Source organism: Centropristis striata, chromosome 16 (genome assembly GCF_030273125.1).
Source record: "Centropristis striata isolate RG_2023a ecotype Rhode Island chromosome 16, C.striata_1.0, whole genome shotgun sequence".
In the NCBI taxonomy this organism is placed as follows: domain Eukaryota; kingdom Metazoa; phylum Chordata; class Actinopteri; order Perciformes; family Serranidae; genus Centropristis; species Centropristis striata.
Window position 1 is genome coordinate 29,918,639 of NC_081532.1, and position 24,172 is coordinate 29,942,810.

Sequence of the window (24,172 nt, forward strand, 5' to 3'; positions counted from 1 at the left end):
TCAGTGGTTAATGAGTGTCAGCGGCGTTGCATGATGCCAACGTCCACCAGCCTAATCCTACTATCATGGTTCCCCTCGTAATAAGTGGATGATTATGTGTTTATTGCACTAGTCTACAGTGAAGCCAAGGTTCACTGTACACATTTGTAGATAAAAAACTCAATATACAGTGTGTTGGAGCAATAATTATTTGGTGTTAATTCCCTACAGTGGACATTTGCCTGTCTGAACTATTTCAACCCCCCAGCAGGCAACTACCTCTTGATGGTGATTTAAAAAATACAAAGCAGTGTGATGATGTTGAAACATTTCAGCAATTGAAGCTGTGGGTGATGAGCTAAAAGCTAAACCACCTGTCCTGACAATGGTCTTATCCTCAGTGGTGATCTGAGCTCCATCCATAAAAATCTGGGCCCTTCCCACTGATAAACAGAAGGATAGGGGTGCTGAATGTGTGTCAAGCGCTAGCGTTTGGGGAAATCAGCCTACAACCACTGATTAGGCAGCTATTAGTTATTCATGCTGAATAGAAGGCCATGGTGAGGATGAGCACTGAGGAGCAGCGATGCCTGAGAAGCCCCACCAGGAGCCATCTTTGTTTCTCTGGATTGTAAGACATAAAGGCAGCTCCTGGGAGCAGAGGCCACAAGCTCTATTCTGCAGAAGCACACAATAGGTCATAAAATACCTCAACGTGTATTCCCTGCCACCAGCTATTGCAATTCACTCTTTCTTATTCCACAGCACTCCCACACTGTGTCAATGCAGGAGCAGTTGTAATGGCAAACATAATAGACTCCATTTGCATGACACCTTTCACTGAGGGACACTAAAGAGGTTTAGATGGCATCCCTCAGCCCCCACAGGCCTGATGCATAATATAAATTCAACAGGATGGGGGAGAGAGAATCGAGCATGATAACTAAGCACTAATGTGTTGATCATGGAGCCCTGTGGGCAACTATTGGAGCCGTTATCAAGTCGGGGAATGCCCGCCGTGGGAAGGCAAACAGAACTGGAAATAAATTGATGCTAAGTGCATGACTTCCCCTGCCCACTTTCAACGAGTCACACACAACCTTTGCTTTTTGATCTTCCTTGCAAACATACTGAAAGACAAAGGCAGCACTTTGTTAGTTGACGAGCCTAGAGGACAGAGGTCTGCGCTTCACATCCTCTCATTTCTCCACTTATGAAAGGAATCTGTCAGGAGTTGATGGCAGTGCTTTCCCCTCTGCCCACAGGGCTTAGTACACGTGGACCCAGGGTGAATGCACAGGCTTGAGTCAGCGCTTCATCTCTTTGTTTGTCAGACCCCACCCTCTCCCTCCACTAACCCCCCTGCAGGCGATATGAGTGGGCCAGACAGACTTCCTGACTCAGGGATTTATTTGGGGGGACGGGGGAAAGGCCACTGGGGTTATCCCTCACGCCGGCTGAGACAAACGCTCTGCTTTTCTTTTTCTCTATCACCGGAGCTGTTTGCCATTCATGATGACAGGCACAAGTGATTCTACGCCGCCTGCCACAACAGTGCCCGTCACCCTGGTGCTGTAGGGGCACAGCACTATCGCACCATGTTATCATATCCCAGGGAAGAGACACACACGCAGGGGAATCCGCCACAGTGAGAGCGCAGCAAATTCTTCTCAACGACGATTATGTGAAAGGCATCACACAGAAATACACACAAATATTCTCATGCAATATTCACCCTCCACTCCAGTGCAACATGTGATGCATAGATAAATATAGATATAAGTCCCTCAGAGGGTCTGGACATGGGTGCTTCTGCAACAACATTAGATACAGTAAAGATTAAATCTGTAGCAGAAAACTACATTTGTTAAGCGAGAATCATGGAGGATTATGAGTCAGATGGAGGATGAGAAGGTGCATGTGGGTAGTGGGATACATCTACCTGCTGTAGATCCCCGAGGCTGCAAGGCCAGGCCGGATCTCCATCAACACCTCAGCCTTGACGGTGCCTGACAGGCCCTGCATAGATTCACACCTGGGCTTATCTACAGGCTGCAGCCCCTTTCACAGCCTCAGCCGGTGCTGCCACTGTGTCTGCCGCTGCACTGAGGCAGCCATTAGTCCCATCAGCCTGATTATGGCAGGAAAATGCCAGCTGGTGTTTTATCCAACAGTAAACAAAGACAAATACCACAGAGCAGCTCAACCATCCCAGCTACCACCCACTCAATACTTGTGATGAGCCATTCGCTGCCCTGGGCATGTGTTGCTCAGATTCAACAGATTGATATGAATCAATTCTCATTTGTCAGGCTCCAGAGGTAGAGGTAGTATTAACTTTTCAGCTCCACTGTGACTGTTTCCTCAAAATGAAGCCAGTGTTTCAGCGCTATGTTTTCTGCCATGCTATACATTCTGCTCACACTCTCGCTTTGGCGGAGGAATCCATCTCGCTGTGGCTTGACAACAAAACCATTACCCTCTCACCTCCGGGGAGAAAGACAGTCCAACTCCGACTGCACAAAACTGCACATTCCACAGAGCGGAAAGGAGGGAGCGACACAGACGGAAAGAGAAAGAGAGAATAGAAAATGAAGCTCAACATGCAGAATAAAAAACTGACACTCAAACAACACGTGACTGCAACACAAACAAGAGTATCACACATCCAAGTGGGCTCAGTGTTGTCTGTGAACAACATAACTTACTTGACTCCCATGGTAGCGAATCCAATATTGTTCTCCACAGGTGCAGACCTCCTGCCTGTGATGCTGTCAGAATGGAGCATCAGCCCGAGCACGCCTTCTGAATGACAACATTTACAAGCACATTCATCCCAGAGTGCTCCCCGTCCTGCTCTGTATCTTTATCCCTCTGCCATGTGGGCCACATCTACTGAGCCCAGCAGCAGACCCCTCTGCTCCACATAATCTGTCCTGCCTATTTGTCAGTGACAGAGATCCCTGCTGTCAATCACAGCGCAGCCAACCAAACACAGCACTGTCCTGCTTTGTCTGCCTCTCTTTATGGATCACCCCTACTGTGAAAGAATTTAGATCTACTGTATTTCTCCCAGCAACACATTTTATGAACTAGAATGGTATTTTCAGGGCGGCACAGACCTCCACCAAGCCCAGTGGTGCATTCAAGTGCTCCTCGGATGCTCCCGATTCCCCAATTAGGAAGTCATTCTGACATTTATGAGCTTTAGGTGTGGAAATAGCATGGACGCTACAAAGAAAGTGTGTTGTATTTTATTGTCAGAGATTGTGTTTACATGTGAGAAAAGAAAGTGATATGTTAAATAATAAAAAACTTTTTCACCTCTATCAACCCAACACTTGCTTTCATTTCATTTCACTTGCTTCTATGTAATATGGTGTCAACTTTGCAAGTCGTGTACCAACCAACTGTTCACATTGATTTACCTAGTTGGGAATAGGTGTTGGGCATTATGGCCAAAATCCATCCAAACATTCATTATCCTTAACCACTTCTCTGAACTCGTGTCACGGAGGGCTGGAGCCAATCCCAGATGAGATTGGGCGAGAGGCGGGGTACACCCATGACAGGTCACCAGACTATCACAGGGCAGACACATAGAGACAGACAACCATTCACGCTCTCATTCACTCCTATGGGCACCAATTAAACCTTAGCTGCATGTCTCTGGACTGTGGGAGGAAGCTGGAAGACCCGGAGAGAACCCACGCTGATGGATAACATTTTCTATCCCAATATAGGTAGTTTGATATAGCATGTTATATTCCTTATTCAAAACAGCGCTACCAAGTGCAAGGATCAGAGTGTAAACCATCATCCAAGTACAGTATATTGCTGTAATTGCTGTAATTCAGTTTGGCTGCATCTATATATATTAAAGACATTTTTATATAATGTTGATGATGATATATGTATGATATAATGTGTGTGTATATGTAGTCTTATCGCCCAGCCCTATTTGTGAACTCTTGTTTGCACATGAATGCAATGTCAGTGGCCTCGTTCTTCATGGAAAGTTCATGAACAATCAAACTACTAACTGATTGAACAATGGACTTCAGCAAGGCATTCACCACATTTTGTTGAGAACAAGAACAAGCACTTATGATCCTGCAGTGTTTCCAATTTGCTACATGCAGGATTCATTATTGAAGAGATGCTTGTCCCTCTCCCTCTGACTAAATTATAGTCCAGTGGAGTAAAGAGGGCTATTTCAACTTCCTGATTTCCAATCTCCACTTTTGAAAGAAAAAAAAAACACACACATTTTATTCCCACAAGCTAATGACTTGTTTCTATGGTTACTCAGAGCAGCCTGGGGGATGAAGGGCAGAGTGAGTGTTGCTGACACAAAGGCAGGGTCTTGTGTGCACAGGAGAACAGAGGCTAAATGGCCATACTGCCACAATTACAGGAGGATTCCTTCTGCACAATCACTGTCATTACCGCACTCACCTGGGCAGCAGCTGCAGGGCGGCGATGGACGACCATAAAACCACTTCCTCCTGACACTCCTCCAGGGCCGCATTCCTACAAACAGCTGTCCGCCCTGCCCCTGCAAGCGCCCGCCCGCCAGCTTTTGTGCCACCTCTGAAGTCTTTTAATCTCTACCGACCTGCTGCGTCTCCAAGGTCTTCTGTTTACTTCTATTCATTACCTCCATGCATCTTTTTAGAGTGAGTAAATCAAAACTCTCCGGAGTGTGATTAGTGAGGCAGCAAAATGAATGAGGGACTAGTCTCCCATCAAACAAACATAAAGGACCAACAATAGACCAAGGAAAGTGTCTCATGCTGACATGCAGAAATGAGTACACCGAGTACGGTAGACTGCAAACTGAGCAGCCGACTCGTCTCAGCAGTGCGCGCTGAGAAATCCCACGGGCACGGCGGGTAATAAACACACCGTCACCATCAGCAGGTGTTAATGGAACAGAAAGATGGGTAGAAGAATCTGCAAGGCGGCAGTTAGCCACACTGGGTAGCCCCTGCTGTGAGCTCCGCCTGGTTTCATTACACAGCTCTGTGTCAATACACTAATCATATGCTCTGTCACAAGGCAATCAGTGCTTAACGTGCTAGTCAGCTGAACACATGGCTCTAAATTCATTACCCCCCCCCACATACACACACATAATGATATGCACATACACACATCATCCGGTTAGAGTTTGACCTTTGACTCTTCGTCTCTCCCTGTGACTGTATGGACGCTCTAATTACCCATTGGTCATTACTGACCTGGGGTCATCACACTGCTTTCTACCATTACCAGAGACAGGAAGCAGTGTTTCATAAGTGGACTAAAAGATCCATTCATTGTGTGAAATGTTTCTAGTTTCTGAAAATAGCAACATCATGAGGTAACATTTATAGCTGCATTCTATGGGAAAATGATCCTGTGACAGCACAGGATGTAAAATCACAATATTTATTGTGTAAGGGTTCAAGATTCTGACATTTATATGTACAAATGAGTGATTTGAATTACTAACTTCTTCCCCAAGGTACAATCATGAAGAAATTATTAGACCATTGTTTTCTTCAATTTCTTGTTCATTTTAATGCCATGGTACAGCTAAAGGTACATTTGTTTGGCGAGATATCAGCTCTTAAATTAAACTCTTTTGAGCTATTCTTATTATATTTGTCCAAACAAATGTACCTTTAGTTGTACCAGGCATTAAAATTAACAAGAAATTAGAGAAAACAAGGGTGGTCTAATCATTTTTTCCATGACAGTATGTCACATAAATAACAATCTGTTGCCCCATAAAATATGTTTAAGGGAAGTTAAAATAACTAAATGATGCATTTAACAGACAAAAATCAAAGTATTTACAGGTTAATAGAGGAGATGTGAGAAAATAAAAATAAAATATAAGTTATACTTCTACCTACTCCTTTTCGGACACCATGACTCTTGTTTTGTTTGTTTTATTATGTTCTTTTTATGTGCAAAATAAATAAAGTTCATTCATCCATTCATTGTGATGCAGCAGCCGGTGAGTGAATACTGAAATGAATGCATTACCTAAATACCAAGAATCTAAGGAAACAATTCAGTCATTTTGATTACCCATGGGTTCTTCTACCACTTAGTACAATGGAAATCAAAACAATATGTATATTCATTTCTTATAACTTCATTTATTACCACATTTTTGCCTTATTTTGAAGGATTTTGGGAGAAAAGTTATTTGACATTTCATTTAATTCAGGGGCACCGGTTATTATTCCGAGGGGACACATTACTGATTTGTGCATAGAAATGGTCAGAAATGTGACCCTGACTTGCTTCTCTCTGTACTTATTAAATCAACCTTTATACTTAAATGATTTTTCAACTCAGTAGACATCCTAAATGAAATAAATTAAATGCTTTTTTGTAACCAGTTGAACGGTTGACTTCTTTTTGCAATGAAAAATTAAACCGATGAATCACTTTTGTTCACTGCGCTCTTCCTTTCTCTCTGCAGCACACTAGCTAAAGCAGCTAGACTCTAGCTAATTGCATTCTAATTAAAATTTTGTCTCTGAGTGGAACGGTGTTAGTGAATGTCAGACAAGTGTCTAAGGAGCCCTCTCCACTCCGTTGGGGTAGAAACTGCTGTTTGGTTATTCTGCTCCTACATCCCGGGCTCTCAGGATTTACACATGCATCCTACTAATTGTATCTTTCGAGAACAAAAAGGAATACTAATCAGATATGAGTTTTCAATCAAGTCTAAAACATGAAGGACATCTTATTTTCCATGCAAGAAGCAACCAACAAAACAAGAAAATCTGCTGATTGATTCATTTTGTTTTGACTTTTGGGGATTTACATTTCAATCAGCGGTGATATACAAAAAGATGAAACAAAGACTACATCAAGATGTTGTTGATGATGATGATGATATTCCTGCTGCAGGCAACAGCTGCAGAGGGTCAGGAAAAGGGTGTGTGCTTCAAATCAAGCATCTCCACCACCATTTTCTGTATCTGCGGTATGTGATGCTGCTCAAAGCGTCATTGTGTTTCTGTAGGCCAAGTAAAACACCACATTCTTGGCAGCAAATTATCTTTGGGATGAAATGAAAGGTGGAACCTTTAGCTGCGCTTCCACCAACACCCCGTCCGCCCCACCAGGACCTGCTACAGGGGAAAAAACAAGTCCACCTCCCTCTTTTTCCCTGCACTCAGCTCACACTGGCCGGCCAGACGAGGCTCTCTGTGCTACTCTTTTTGAGCTCATGTCCAAAGAAAACATGAGAACCAATAAATCAGTGTCAGGAATTAACCCTGTCAAGCAGAGGGCCACACCTCGCTGTTGTTCAGGACTTGTGACAGGAAGTGGTCCGCACAGGAAGTTACATATTTAATAGAGGATCTGGAATGTCCCCCTTAGTCGAAGGAGGAGCCTCATAGTCCCCACTGATATACTCTGACCCTGTGAAAGCTGGCAACGCCATTTTGGGTGCTTGGAGCTCCACAGTGATCCCCATCCTCCCCATGGACTTCCTGTCACACTCCACAAGTCCCTTCACCTCCTGTGGTGCAGAGCTTCAATGGTCCTATGCATCATTCTTAGCCAGCTCCCCCTTTTCGCCAACATTCATTATGGTGTAGCACTCCTCGGAGAGAAGAGGCAGGGAACGTATGCACTGGCCAGCCTGCCAGGGAATCTATCACTGACAATATAGCACATTGCACCAGCAATCCACCCGCCTGGAGAGGGTGAAGTATTCTCCAGGGCAACAACAACACCAGAGCCAAGCTGTGCTGATACAGCCTCGCTCAGTCTGAGAAACAAGAGGACTAAGCGGTGGCACCAAAATACAGAAATGACTACTCTACACTGCAGCAAAATCTGAAGAGCTGTTTTTACTATGAAGGATAAAAAACTAGAAATGGCACAACAGTTGCATGTCTCTGCCAACCAGTGAGGTAACCAACATGTTTGTAAAAGAAACATGGATAACAAGCAGAATCATGTAGCCATCAGTGGTGGAAGAAGTATTCAGATAATTTACTTAAGTAAAAGTACTAATACCACACTGTGAAATTACTCCACTACAAGTAAAAGTCTTGCATTCAAAACTTACTGAAGTAAAAGTACAAAAGTATCAGCATCAAAATGTACTTTGTATCAAAAGTAAAAGTACTCGTGGTGCAGAATGGAGCCACTCAGATTGTTTTATATATTCTAAATATATTATTGGATTATTTGTATTGATGCATTTATGTAAGCAGAAGTTTAATTTCCTCATGAGGTTTAATGAAAAAGAACAACATCTTATCACTTTAAATTTATCATGATTTTCGTATCAAAAGTAACTGTAGTTGAGTAAAAAGTACAATATTTACCTCAAAATGTAGTGGAGAAGAAGTATAAAGTTACATAAAGTGGAAATACTCAAGTAAAGTACCTCAAAATGCTACTTAAGTAAAGTAAATGTAGTGAGTTATGTTCCAGCACTAGTAGCCATGATAGTAATGCTTAAATGTGGATTTTGCTGCAAAGAAGTAACAAAAAACAAGTGGATGCTTGACACAATCTGGCAGTACAAAGAGATTTGTAGAATCAGTTTTAAGGTGGATACCCAAGATTAGTGTCACAGTGTCCCCTTCTGCGCCTGAGTTAGTATTTTTGCATAATATTATGATGTGACAATAAAGTTGACCCTTGACCTTTTTCATTATAAAATGTCATCACTTATCCTATTAGAGGATTGTGTGAGATTTGTCATCATTTGCATATGAATTCTTGAGTTATGCCCAAAATGATGAAGAGGTCACAGTGGACTTGACCAAGAGGATTTTGAAAAAATTCCTCCATTCACAAGAATGGGAGGGAGGGATGGACAGATGGAGTGACAGAGGGACAGGCGGACAGATTGACAAACCAAAGACATGACGCCTCCGGCTGTGGCTGTCACCAGTGCGGAGGTATATTTAAGAAAAAGAAGAAGAAAAAATAACAACACTTGAAATACCTCAGGACAATACTTGGCTTTAACCTAAGCCCCTTCGTGAGACGCTCCCTCTTCATATCGAATTATGTAATTCTATTATCCATTCATGGGCAGTGGTGCCTGTAACTAAAGGTTCATTTAGTCCCATGATGGTGCGTATCCCAAGGCAATGCTATAATTCAACCATGGCAAGAACAACATCTCCATGGAATAGGTGCCCCACATGGAAGTTAACACCATGAACCTTTCGACAGACATTTGAAGGCGAGTCTGTGCATATCTCCTCTTTTTGTTCACCCACACACACACACACACACACACACACACACACACACACACACCAAGGAGCCTGAATGCATGCAGGTGTGTACGCACACAAGCTCACACAAACACTAAACACTTCATTTAGCGCCGCAACAGCTCGATCTAATCTCTAAACGTTCTGATTTGACAGGACTGGGGGAAGTTGCTTACCTAATGAAGAACGAGGCTGCAGCAGAGGACGAAGGAGAGGGGGAGGCGGTGGATGTATTGGCGGAGGGTGCTGGGAGTCCCGGTTGGCTGGAGCTCCTCAGTCGGCAGGGCGTCAGGGTGCTGGTGGTCATGGTGGTGAGCGGGGCCTCCAAGGCTGTGACATCCCTGTCTGCTTCCCCCATCGAACCCTGAGCCTGTTGACACACAGATACAGAGATAAGACCACAACCATCACTTACAAGTTTTACTGCTCCTGCCCACCTTCCTTCCACTCCATTTACTCCTCCTATGCCACAGATGGACAGGCAGCTGCTGCAGCCAGCACTGGTTAGCGGGAGTCAGCAGTATCCACAGCAGAGAGCTCCCTACAGAACAGCAAGGATGCTGCACCATTCATTGATTCTGGCAAACACTCTTGAGGTTGCTCTGGCTGTAGCCTACTGTAATTAAGTGATAACCCACATTTAATTAGTAATTAAATCACAAGCGATTTACTTCACTCTGCTCCCGATTATATCTACACCTCCATGGCGAATTTTGCACTTCCCGCAGGTTGAGTTATACTTGTACTATCTATGAGAGTGTTTCAAAGGGAGTCAACAACAATCTGAGAAATGAGATTTGTTCCATAAATGTTTACGAGCTATCGAAACTGTGCCTGCGTGGGCACACCCTGCTCTGGAAGCTTCAACAGTAAACAGAGGTGAGCTGCATCTGTTTCAGCCCTTGGGCTCTGGTAACCAATGCCAAAGCTGCACTGGATATAGCACCTGTATATCTTCATGTCTGTTACTGTCAGTTTAGAGCTACATAAAGACAAACAAGCATTAACAGGAGTTGTAAAAGCTTTTTCTTTCTTGCTGCACACATTCCATTAAAGCTAAATAAAGATTATTGTCATTCTTGTGATGGTGATTCAGTTTTTGACAACACACAGTAGGTTTAAAGGGACAGTTCACCCCAAAAATAAAAAAGATACACATTTTCCTCTTACCTGTATTGCCATTTATTAATCTAGATGAGTGTTGAGTTCTCTCAAACATAGTAGAACTTAATGGCACTCTATTTGTGGCGCTAAAAGTGCGTAAAAAATACATTTGAAAAACTCAATGTCAGCAATGTCTCTTTTCAGCACTTGTGGAAGAAGTATTCATATCCCTTACTTAAGTAAAAGTACTAATACCACACTGTGAAATTACTCCACTACAAGTAAAAGTCCTGCATTCAAAACTTACTGGAGTAAAAGTACAAAAGTACCAGTATCAAAATGTACTTATAACATCAAAAGTAAAAGTACTTGTTATGCAGAATGGACCCACTCAGATTATCTTATATATTTCTAATATATATATTGATGCATTTATGTGAGCAGCATTTTAATTGTGAGGTTTAATTTAAATGAAAAAAATCTTTGTCTTTTTTGTGTTAAATCTCAACCTGAAAAGTACAATATATGCCTCAAAATGTAGTGGAGTAGAAGTATAAAGTTACATAAAATGGAAATACTCAAGTAAAGTACAAGTACCTCAAAATTGTACTTTAGTACAGTTCTTGAGTAAATGTACTTAGTTACATTCCACCACTGCTTTTCAGGAATAATAACCAAGTTTCTCAATCCTGCAATCAAAATCATGTCACTCCTAATCTAGATGGACAAATAACTACTAAGATTTTGGGCTTAAGTGTTCCTTTAAACTGAAAGGATTTAAACACAGACCTACAGATTCATAGTCCAGAACAAATAGAAGCCGGTCACAAACTAAGCCTTCAGCTCTGCGTTTCTGTTTAAGGTTGAAGCTAAAACTGGCTTAGTGGAGATGGAGCATAAAGGTTCAGCTGGAGCTCTGGAGCCTGCAGTGGTTCACTGATTGCTCACAGTCCAACTGAAGGAGTACGGAGAGCTAATTATACTAGCCGAACTCCGAGACTATACGCTCGGGCTGGAGTCACCACACTGACAAAAGGTTAATCCTCACTGGAGCCGCTAGTTTATCCTGCGAGACAATGATCAATAGCGGCTGACAAGAACCGGTTCTGTGGTTTTTCAGCATCGTAAAAATTAAATAAATAAAGGACAAAGTTTTCCTAAAAACATTTATAACACTGACACATGAACATTGTGTAATCAGCGACGACCTTGAATGGAGCTCAGCGCTGCAGCCTCACTGCCATTTGACAGGATATGTATTATAAACACAGTTCAGGCCCTCTGCATATTTACCACCTCAGTGTTTGCCCCACATTCATGTTTGGCAACTAAAATAACATCCTTTACAATCTTTTTCATCAAGTGTCTGGCCTTCTATTATCTGCCATTTGTCAACACGGGCTGACAGCTGCACTATTTATATGCCAAGTCTGACATGTGAACGCTATACATCAGGATGTGAGGACATACTTACATTCTGACATTCACATGAGAGGCTTGGCTGTTGCTCTGCAGAGAGCCGCCGCTGTTAGCTTTACATACTGTACAATGTATAAAAGCACAGGCGTATTATCTTTCCCCAGAAAAGCTTCACTGACCATTTGTCAAACAGTAGACCTGCAGTTATGAATTCCCACTTTCCCCATTTCTTCCTCTTGAGCTTGTTATCAGAGTTAAGAATCACAGCCTTGTTTAAGGCCTCTGGTTTTGCTCTCTTGAGACTTCATCATGGAGGTTAAGTCTGATATCAAGCTGCGGTATGTGAAGTTATGGCTTGAGAAGACAAAAAAAAAAAACTGGCTGCAAACTGAAATACAGACCCCAACACGGAAGCCAGTGCGGAAAGCCTCACACCATGCTGGTGTCGGTGACAGGTCGGGAACTCCTGTTTCATTTTGGCATGAAACACTAGAGCACTACACAGGCAGCCGTACAGGAAGCTGATGTATGTGGCTCATCAAATCTGTCACTGATTGAGTCAGAAGTGGCAGCAAATTTCAGGAGCACACAGGGACAGCTGTTTATAGTAGGGGTGTGGGCTCAAAATTGATAATCTACAGAGATATATAGGTGCACACACAGTTGAGCTCATCACAGTGCCTATCAAAGAGTATTCCCTTGGTATTAAGACTGGGGATTTAAGCCTCTCACCCCTCAGCTGCTCTCTGTAGCCTTGGACCTGCACTGGCCCTGATTCTGGCTGAAAAGAACAATCTATCCCCTGGTCAGATAATTAGGCCGTGTCAGTGGAGCCATGTGTGCTCGCCCGTTTGCACCGAGAGCCAGTAATGAGCTGGCCTTCCACCCTTTAACCCCCGGCTCTCCCTGATCTCTTTGCCTTGGTTTGCCACTGTGAAGAAAAGGCAGGAAAAAGGGAGGGGCGAGGAGACAAAGCGAGAGAGATTTGGACTTAATGGAGAGAGTCCAAAGAGAGAAAAGAAGAGTTGGGGAGAGTGCTTCCTGTGATGTCTGAAGTGAGCTGCACAGGCCAGCACCCTATCAGCAGACCGTCTCCTCCTCAGACGCTAAGAGTACCAGGACTCCCCGGTGACCTTTGATCCCAGCGGTCAACAGACGATTACTGCTGGAGTGAAAAAGGCCTTGTGTTAATCTGGCTGTCGTGCTTTGCTGGCCTCTGTAACCAACAGAATCCAACTGGGGTGAGAATCGACTTCTAACAATAGTGGAGTCTCACCAAGTAAGAAAAGGACAAAGTAAACATGCTGACAGTTAGGGATGGGCGTTTGAAAATAACCTGCTAACTCAAGCATCTATAATGTTAACGATCAATTATTCGATTAATCGCTGCGTGCATACATAGGCAATAAATAAAATATATAAAATAAAATATATATTTAGAGTACTATGTAAAAGCCTGTTTTGAAAAGGGATGCTTTTATTTTGAAAGGACAAAAAGAGACTTCTTGTCGATCGAAAAACTAACTCAAGTGAGATTAAACTGTAAAGATAACGTCAAAGAGTTCAATGTTTTATGTTTTCGCCCCTGAAGAGACATCTAATCTTTTTTTTCACAGTAATCTTGCATATTTAAGTTTGTTTTGTGTTTAAATAAGTTTGGGATCACATTAAACCTAGTAATTCATGCTAGCAAGGTTTGATACAGTAAGTTAGTTTTGCTTTATTCAATACTCTTGTATTTCTCTGTGTTTTATAATTGTTATTGCAACTTTCAGTTTGCAAACTGTAGCTTTATCCAACTTAATTCTCAGCTCATTGGCTTATTGGCGTACAGCCACAGAACTGAACGCTCGGCGTGTTTCAGTTCAGTGATACTGATTCACAGTCAGAGACAAAATTAAAAATACACAGATCGATTAGAAATTCCACATGATCGACCAAATTCTTAACGACCATTAATCGATCATCGATTAATTAATCTCATCCCTACTGACAGTTATTTCTCTCTCCACTATCTACAAGCAAATTCCAAAAACATAATTGCCATTTTTTAAAATTATTCTCCAGTTTGGCAAGAGTTTCCTTCCTGTATCCTTTCCTTCTCTTGTTCTCGTGGCTTTCTGTGGCGTATTGCCATGCAAGCACAGCTGCACTAAAGAAACAGCAGCCAAGATCATCTGCCGGGCTTCAAATTGGTGGCAGTGGAGCAGACCATGGCAGCAGGCAACCACTGGGCCAATAACGGAAACCCTCATGGGTCAAGAGCACTTAGTCTTTGCAGATTAGCGCACATGTGGTTGTGGATTTAATGGCGCAAAGGGAGAATTGGAGATTTGGATCAATCAATTTCTTGTTTTGAATTTTGCATAGTAGCAAAACACCGCTTGCAATGTGTTTTCACGGATTACCTTAACTGCATTTAAACAGCCAGTAACCAGAATTACTTCAGCAAATGTGAAGTAGGAGTTTTGCAACGTGCTCAGAAAAGTGCATTTGTGTGCCATTTTGTCAATTTCAGGCAGCTACATATGAACCAGTGTCAGCCAATTACAAAGAGGGAGCCAGATAGTTTCAATTCCAACAACCACAAACATCATTCCAGATGTTAACCAGAGCCTTTTTTCCCAAATGGGGAGATTCAAGGTGCCCTATAATGGGCTGTGTGTGGGAGTGCCCTAGGCTCCCTGGTTGACAGGATTTCTGTCTAACACACACAAAGTCCATCTCTGCTTCTTTGTCTGAACAACACCACATGCTTTCCCCACAAGAGAAACCAAGAGGGAATCGTGAATTGAAGCTTGTGCCTTTCGGCGCAGAGTAACTCCCCTTCCTTGTGAGTGCGTGTGGGTTTTTGTCATGCTGAAGAATCTGGTTTTAATGAAAGAAAACAAGCTTGAGAAAATAACACCCATTTCTGCAGTGTTGGTAACTTTGTGTCCTGAAGGGACATTTCTCTCTGTCCAAAGAGGGCCCAAGCCTCAGCTATGTGGCATTGAGCAACTCATCCCAGCTACAAGGGCCACTAATTGCTTTTAGACACATAGATGGAGAACACAAGTCGGCCTCTCCCTTCTGTGCCAGGCCGTTTGATTTGCCCTAGATTGCGTACATGCAGTTAAAAGCTTTTGATGGCCTCCCATAAACCATCTCTGCAGGCACTTGTTGACATTAAAGGGAGGAGTGAAAATCTGTCTTCAGTTGTCAAGCAGAAAGAAGGGAATAACACTGCCAAGACTTGTAACAGACTGCAGTTATCAACAGTTCCAACAAATGGCAAATTTACAGTTTAATTCTGATGGGAAATATTAAAGTGCATGGACTAGATGATATTAGCACATGCTGTTTGGTCTGTACACCAAGGCCGACCGCTGAAGAATGTCACAAAGGTTTGTCAATCAGGTCCAGAGACCAGATGTCCCTGTCAACGCAGGATGAGACAGTAAAAGCTTCATATCTGCAGACAGAATATACTAAAGGAGCTAAAATCTAGAGGTGGGGAAAAAATTTATACAGCATAGTATTGAGATATTTTGCATGGCAATACTATATCGATTCATGGTCGCCAAGTATCAATATTTAGTGTTACAATTATTTTCGCTGTCTTTTTTTCCGGAGGCCATAGCAGACTAATGGAATATACTGGTATCATATGGAACTAAAAGATCTAAGGAATCTATAGGCACCATGTGCATCAGGATATCATGTCAGGAAGTTATAAGCGTTATATAAATAACGCTGCAAAGTTAGGCTTTTTTATGTTTCATTCCAAAAATTCTGAGCAGTGAAGCTTAAAGTTGAGGAAGGTTTGATAAAATGCTGCAGTTGTTGTCGTCCATACATGTTTGATATCAGTTCAGTTCAGTTTGACTGAATACTTTGTTGGTCAGTCTGTGGGTTTGACTCTCATTGTGGAGAAATAAAAAGACTGAAATGAGATGAATAGACTGAGAATTTTCTCTTATTTCTTGATTGAATTTAACTTTGTAGACACAAAATGCAGTTAAACAGTTACAATATATTGTATCACAATACTCACCATATTGCAAAATGCTTAAAATCGCAATAATATCGAATCGTGACTCAAGTATTGGGATAAAATCGTATCGTGGGAACTCTGCTCAGCTGATTCACACCTCTACTAAAATCATTGTCAACACATTTCCTGTTAAACTCATGAAAATGTGAAAATACATTATTTAAAGTTGTTATAACCAGGTTCAGCATGATCAGTCCTATGACACCAAGGGCGAAACTCGGGACCTTTTACAAGCTTCTTAGACATCAAACGAAGCACAGACTGATGCTTATGCAACATAAGAGAAGAGTTATGGCGGCGCTGTGGGCTGGTCATTTGAAATGCCCTTGAGGAGAAGGTCATCAGATTAGTGTTGTGATGACCTCTGACCTCAGATCACTCAGACTCCTTGACTACTGAGGAATGAGAGAGGTCAGCTCTCCTGCAAAGCTCTGACTCACTCACTCTGCAAGGCTTCAGCTCTTCTAAAGGTCGGAAATGTAACATTTGAAGTGATTTGACCTAAGACTTAACTCACAAGTATTAAAGCATGAAATGTAGAAATAAAAATATTTTTTACCAAAGTATTTCATGATTATTTCTTTGTAGATTTATATTGATTGTCACTTTTCCTCATGACAGATTTGCCCTGTAAAGTCTCATTTATTTATTTATTACCTGTCAAGCAGATAATGCTGTAATGGCTCCAAAAAACTCAAAAGCAAATTCAACAAGCTTGACCTTTACATCACCAATTACTGTCTACAATTTGACCCTTTAGGTATTTGAAGGTATAATACAGATTAAAGATAACTGAAGCCTTTATTTATGCTCTTGTCAAAACCACCAGACTTCTATCACAAAAACAATAATTTTACCTTGCAGAACACAGAAGTTGGTCGTCTACCGCTGCATGGACTGTTTACTTTCTCTGTGCTATAATAATAACTACTGCTGTTTTGTCAACAGAACGGCTTCAATTCGTCCCGCATAAACTTATAAAGGCCTGTCTGTTGTGTTCTCACCTTTTATTCCGCGTTTAGACAAGTGTCTTTAGGGGGAAATTTGCATGCATACGGTGACGCAAAAGTCTGTGAAATTCGATGTAGTATGCGCACCAGGTGACTAGGTGGAGACTGTGAAGCACTGCCACACAACACCACAAAGAGCTCACACATGCCACGACATTTCTCTTCTCTCCTACTTCTCTTCCCTGTTCTCCCAGGTCTTGTCCAAAGCTGTCTGTTTCGCCTCCGCCAAATAGGTGCATCCAAAAATTGCCCTAGGTAATTAATGTGCCCTCTCTGTTCTGTTTTATTAGCTGTAATATTTCTGCTTAACTGCTGAAATGAATCCTGGATAGTTATCAGAACTGCTAGGGCAACTTGAATGTCTGACTGATGAAAGACACTTTTGCAGAGACTCAGAGACACTTTTGCGTTTTTAACCCTTTAGACGGAAATGCAATGGTGGAGAGTTCTTAAGATTTCCACTCTGGAGGGTGATGTGAATTTTTTTGCGTTTTTAAGCCCAAAAAATGTTGTCGCCGTCTGATCAAATAGATGTAGAATTGTAGAATTGTAGAAATATTTTTGTTGCTTTCACCCAAGAGCATTGTAAACAGGCAAAAAAAAAAAAAAAAGCATGACATTGGATTTTTTTAGGTTGCTAAAATGCATTGCTGCTGTCCCTGTCCACAGCAGTACATTGCTTACCTTCTGTGTCAATACTCCTGCCTTCTTCTCCAAACTATGTGTGTGCAAACTGCCATCTACTGTAGGTAACACCCCTCATACAACCCCATGTCAAAAATCTGAACTGTCCCGTTAGGTCACTCTATATGGATGAAAAAGCATTAAATGTATATGAAGTTGCAGTGGACTCATTAAAGACATACCAGTTTAGGCTGAGGGATGAGGCTGTTGACTCTGGAGATGCTCCACATTCCCTCGAGGTACTGCTGTGCCTGAATGGTGACTGAGCTCAAGGATCCAGTGATCTGCCCTCCTGCCATCGTCACCTGGACACTGGTCTTTGGCCGCGAAGTGACATAGGGGCTCTGCGACCAGCCGGGGACCCTGTGCCGCTCCCCTAAGGGCAGAACGGAGTGGGCAGCCGGTTGGCCTTTAGACAGCTGTTTTGCATGGACGCTGGAGGAGGACACGGTGAATCTAGTGGGCTGTGGTAGATAGGAGGTGGTGGGGAGGGCTGCCATGTCTGAGCTGAGGGTGAGGATGGGAGCGTGGAGTGTTTGCAAGGCTTCCTGCCTCAGTTGGTGGAGAGGTGTGGAGCACACCTGGCAACAGCTGACACCAGCTTCATGGCTCCCTGGTGTTTGGAGCTGCTCGAACAGGAAGCTTGCATATCCAGGGTCCTGCAAGTAAATACACACAAGAGAGGGCTTTAACACATATCTGTATTGCAAGTTGATCTGCAGCATATCTCGCTATCTGTTCTTTTCAAAGGATTTCCTGTATGTTGTTCACATTTTCCAGGCGCGTCAGTGGTCTGCTAGCAGTGTGGTCCCTCACTGCCCTCCGGGACCCTCACACCCATGCTTTAACCACTTCCTTTTTTGCGGGATGGTTGTTTGTTTAGACTGAGATGCTTTGCCTGCATGCAACTTAAGACTGTTGATCAGGTTCACCAGTGTTCATTTCACAGCGTCTGCTGGGGAGCCGAGACCAAACAAGCCAAACAAGAGGAGACAACTCTGAAATAAGGCTCGGAGGGATTACTTCAAGATCCCACAGAGACATTCCTAACAAAACAAAAAAAACAACTGAAATGTGCCTTCTATTTGTGAAGCTTTAGAAACAAGAAGGCCGAGCAGATTTCAGCTTATTACTGCTTTTAGTGACGGTGTCCAGTGGAGACTTGTCCTTTCACTTCGTCTCTAAGAAGGCTCCCCAGGGTGACCGTCTCTGCTTGGGAGGGATGACAAAAGAAAACAACAGCTGAGGGGACTCTTGTGCCCAAAGCCATAGAATTTACATATGATAAGTGTCCCAGCATGAAATATGATAAGCCACCAAATGTGAAAATAAGTACCTCTTCCAGAAAGCTGGAAGCACGCAGAGCTATCAATGAACTATTCAAATCTTAAGTGAGGGGTGGAATAGAACTTTCTCTGTGTTTCAAGGAAACAAACACTCACACTTACACACACACAGACAACTCAGTCTCTTAAGAGGCATTAAGGGCCACTAGGCTTCTGCCCAGTGGAGTCGTGGCCTAAGACAGGAGCCCACAGCCCATACATAAATGTTTATGAGGCCTTTGCTCCGTGGAACCTCCGAGGTGATCAGGAGGAGTGAAGCAGCGGGAAAACAGCAATCCTCAGCCCTAATGCAGTGCCACTTAATACAGCTAACCCAATAGACCCGGAGAGCAAAGAGGCAGGCTGAGGGACTCTAAATCTCCTCCCCATGAAAGCAGCTCAATACAAGACTTTTAGATGACCTTTCTCTGCAAACACCCACAGAATTAATAGTATGATCACGCAACCTTCTCACAGTCTTACAGAAAATAGATCATCTACATTTTCCTTATTCTGAGAAATGAACATAAAGCACGATCCACTGATTTATAGTCAATGACAGAAGAGCATAATGTCTATATCATGACTCTACCTAAAGGACAACTATGCACACGGGCAGATTATGACACAAGAAGCTCCTGGGCACAGACATGGAAAAGGTCCCACCGCCTCTCCTCCATATGAGAAAAACACACAGACTTTTCAGTTGTTTAGCCTCTTGGGGTTCTTTTGTGTCTCTTTGTAGTTGCTTTGTGTTACTTTGTGGTTATTTTGCCTTGTTTTTAAGTCATTTTGTGTCACTCTGTAGTCATGTCTTGTCTCTTTGTGTTTATTTGTGTCTTTGTAGTCATTTTCATTCATTTTTTGCCTTCTCTTTAGTCATTTTGTGTCTGTTTTTGTGGTTCTTGTGCCCCTTTCCATAATTCCACAGTCTCTTTGTAGCAGTTTTGCACAATCTTGTAGTTTGAGTCTTTATCTGTCTCTTTGTAGTTGGTTTGTGTAACTTTTTGGTTATTTTTGCCATGTTTTGTATTCATATTGTGTCATGTCATTTCTCTTTGTGGGTTTTTTTGTGTCTTTGTAGTCATTTTGTATCTCACTGTGGAAGATTTTTGTCCTTTCTTTAGTCATTTTGAGTCTCTTTGTGGTTCTTTGCAGCAGTTCTGCACATTCTTGTAGCTGTAGTCTTTATCAGCCTCTTTGTAGCCTTTTTATGTTTCTTTGTGGTAATTTCAAGTCTCTTCCTGGTAAACATGTGTCTCTTTGAGAGACATTTTGTAAGTGAAGACCAGGGGGGCCCCTGACACTTGGAGCCCTTGGGCCTGTGCCCATTTAGGACTGTAACTGGTCTGGCCTGATGTGGACTAAGTGCTTCTGGTTAATGGTTGACTATATTGGCTACCTACTTTACACTTGGGCAGGCACTGACAGGATGCAAGCACAACTAAGAAATCCACTCAGGATGTAGAGAATCCCATAAATCTCATGATGGGCTGCCGACTGGCTGACAGTAGATCAAGTGCAGTATGGTATCAAGTGGATGTTGATGCTATAGTGAATGGAATGGATTTAAATGTAAGAAGCTTACACTAGAAATATGATGCTATGATAGGGCTTTAAAAATGAAATCTAATGCGGTGAGATCCTGGCATGTGAATGATCTCTACTTCAGCGCTCAGGCAGGATATTTATGCACAAGACAGGACAGTTCCACTGGAATAAGATGAAAGAGTCTATGACAAATTGGAGCTAAAGAAAACACCGCTGGCTGCTAGTTTCACAGTCTAGTCTGGTTTCATGTACATGCTTCTAGACAGGAAATTGAAGCAAAGTCATAACCAGTCAACTCCGCCCTCCCATCACCCCTCACCCTTTACCCTCCGACCACCCCTTACCCACCTCGGGGCACTGGTGGATGGAAGAAATCAATTTCCCTCTCTCTCTCCATGCATTGTTAGGTGTTGATTTAGGGGAGCTAATAAAAAGACACACAAAGCTGCGCCCATCTGCTATTCAGTTAGGATTCTGGAGGTTAGAGAGCAGGCTTCTCCTGTAAAGCTGTCGGTGAGCTTTATGCCCAGCCGAGTGAATAAAGGGTCAGGGCCACGAGGCCTGTGAGGGTGATGGCGCAGATGATGAGGATGATGAGGATGATGAGGATGCTGGGGATGGGGAGGAGAATGATGTGTGTGTGATGAAACCGAAGGCCACAGAATCCATCTGGATATGCTACATGAGAGGTCGAAAAGAGGATATCAAAAAGGGACATCAAGATCTGTAGATATTTCATGATGGCTCAGACATGGAGCTGCTGGATTATGGCAAAAATCAACATCATGGTGATATTAAGATTGTGATTATCTAACAGATGGATTTCTTGACTTTTTAAAAAAACTTGTCTTTTTAAATCAAAATCATATATATTTAAAAAATCAAAATCATAGATAAAACAATAATAAATAAATAAAATATATAATAATAATAATAATAATAAACAAGCCTATGTTGAAACATATATTCAATCAATAAAAATGGTAAATAAAAATAAATTAGACCTAAATAAATAAGATCAAATACCAACAAACTACTGAAAACAACTAATCATCTATTCAACATTTTGGTAAACTAACATGTTTTAGTCAGTCCCTCAGCTAAAACATCCAAAAACACACCACTGTAAAAGAAAAAAAGGGTTGAAAGCATCATAGTTAGACAAAACGTGACACAATAACAATTTTATCTCGATTATAGCCAAAAAAATCAAAATTGAAAATAAAATTCAATTGATCTGCCACCCCTGCTCATAGAGTGTAGGTCTGGATACAAACATATAGAAATCTTCCTGAGAGGAAGCTATGTAGTTGCCAGGTTAAGCAGTTTCCTCTTATGTTTGTGCTACCACGTTAAAGCTAACTGCTTGAGAGCTTGTGCATAAGCATAAAGTGGAAAACATGAAACATATGATGCATGAGTGCACCCAGCCCCCAAAGCCATATTGTTTCTTTTATCATCCATATGATCTATTACTGACAGGTGCAAGTGGGTGTGAAGAGCAGCACTGCTGAAGAGAAGTATGTAATGCACGGCATCGACACAATCCAAATGTTCAAAGCATTCCCGAGAGGCGTGGAGCTACTTCAGGGCTCTGACTCCTCGGCCATTGTTCTGCACAAGTGGGAGATGGTTTTGGTTTTCATCCCGAGGTTTTATCCATAGAGAGAGTCAAACTGCACGAGAAAGCATAAGAGGACAGAGAGAGGTGGGAGGAGGTAGGCCGGGGTTGTGGCCCTTGCCTGGAGGCTTGTGGGTGGTTGTGTTGGTTTACTGCCTGTCAGCACTGATCTTTATTAAACTCTGGGGACAAATGTAGTCAGATGCTATGGCCTTATTATGGAAAGGAGGTGTGCCAAGCGCACTGGGGAGAGAAAGCCCTGCCTTTGGAATGAGCCCTTCGCTGCCCTTAGAGACCCAACTTTGTCTCTGTCCCTCACACTAACTGTGATGAAAACCAGCAGGAGAGAGAGCCACCCGACTATCTGACTGCCTCTCCAGCCTGATGGAGAGTGTCATCACAGACAGCCCGTGCCCAGAGGCTGATGGAAACAAGCTCAGCCGTAACCACTTACTGTATGGATGAGGAGACAGGGAGAAAGATGTGCATGATTTCTCTCCCGTGCCTCCTTTAGGACACAATGGGAGCACATAGGATTCTTCCTCAAATCACACCTCATTTACCTCGTCTCGTCCATACACCTTTTCTCTAACCAGACAAAGTGCCTTCTGACTGTTTCCGCATTCAGAGTCGGATGTACATGTGATGTGGAGAGCCAGGCCGGATCTAGCGAGCTGACTTAAATCAAGGGAAGGTCATAGTGATTTGAAATGCATGAGGCTCCTCGCTAGCCGAGAGACTTTTAGGCACGCTCCATTGAAAGTAAAATACCCTGGGAAACCATATTTTCTATTCCAGTTGAGCCCAACAGATATGTCCCAGACATAAAAGCTCACTGTGACCCACTGCAGCAGTGGCAGGAAGAGAAATGAAGCAAAATTGTATCAATGTGCATCTATGATGAGAAAAATAAAGTGAAAAGTTCTGACATATACTGGAGCCTGCAGCTTGTCAGCTCACATCTGAACTGTTGTACAGTTTCTGGCAGTCTGTCTGAATGTGATTTACTTTCTTATTTCGAACGTCAGAGAGCAATTTGCAAAGAGTCAGTCCAGAGCAGGCGTAGCAGCAATGAAACCTTCACTATTCCTCAAATCTCTGTGTTCATTGTAAGTGTTCATAAAGTTGACTTTCAGATTAAATTGCTCAGTCTTCATTTCCTTCCTTCCCCTTCCAGGTTTCTCTTTTATTATTCTAACAGCATGGAAACATTCCTCCAAAAGAGTCACACCATGCTGCTTTATATCTGTCTTCACCAGCACCAGTCCTGTTTACACATTACAATTATTCACTACTTCCTATGACTGCATTTCTTGTAAAGTTGAGACCACACAGCAGCTGCCAAACCTAATGCCCTTTCAACTCCTCACTTTCCCTTCCTCTGCTCCCCTGTAAGGATGCCACCGAGCCGCTCTCTGTTTACTTGGCCTGAGACAGTGTTGACCCAAACCACACACCGTCTCCATAAGTCTCAAAGGGATTGGCCCCCCAATAAAGCGCAGCAGGAGCCCAGTCCAGATCCTGGGGAGAGGACGAGAGCTTCCAGCAGCCCTGCTTTCCCACAGGTAGCCCGGCTCACCCTGACAGCCAAAGTCAGGAGAAAAACGAGCACAGCTGCTGGCCTTGCCCCGGGTGAGCACAGGGCATTAAGGCAGATTACATTCCCAGGATGAAAGCAACACATCCAGCGGTGTAATCCCTCTCTGCCCCCTGCTCCTTCTCAGCTTTTCCCACCACCTCCACCTTCAAGCCGGCCGACTCCACTCGGATCCCCTGAAGGAGACGAGAGCTGGAAGGCCGGTGACTGTGATTAGATATCAGGTAGAGCTTTTAGTGCAGCAGCAGATCTGGGATACAGGCCATTAAATTTAACCACTGCCTGCTCGGAGGCAGAGAAGACAATGACTCAGGATGTCACACCAGCATGCTACTTAACTCTGTGGGAATGCCTTTGGTAAAACACAAACCGAAACGGCTCACCAAATCACATGAAACAGATGTTTGGCCCTGTTTGCTGACTTGACAAGATTAAACAAACCTGTAATAAGACTTTCCCCAAACAAAGCAACAGTATCTGCAGCAACACAAGCAACACTGTCATTACCTACCCGATAATAGTGCCTCACACAGCCCCATGGCAGTGAATTCATTCATCCTTTGTGGCCGTGTGGAAAGCTGCTTAATTT

General features: G+C 42.9%; 1 protein-coding gene across 1 annotated transcript in view; it reads right to left on the reverse strand.

Moving 5' to 3' along the window:
• kif26ab (kinesin family member 26Ab) overlaps window positions 1–24,172 on the reverse strand; it is a 79,780-nt gene that overhangs the window by 29,724 nt on the left and 25,884 nt on the right. The window contains exons 3-4 of the mRNA XM_059352820.1: window positions 17,672–18,148; window positions 9,413–9,606 (exon numbers count right to left, since the gene is read on the reverse strand). Coding sequence (XP_059208803.1) covers window positions 9,413–9,606; window positions 17,672–18,148 — 671 coding nt within the window. The remainder of the gene's footprint in view (window positions 1–9,412; window positions 9,607–17,671; window positions 18,149–24,172) is intronic.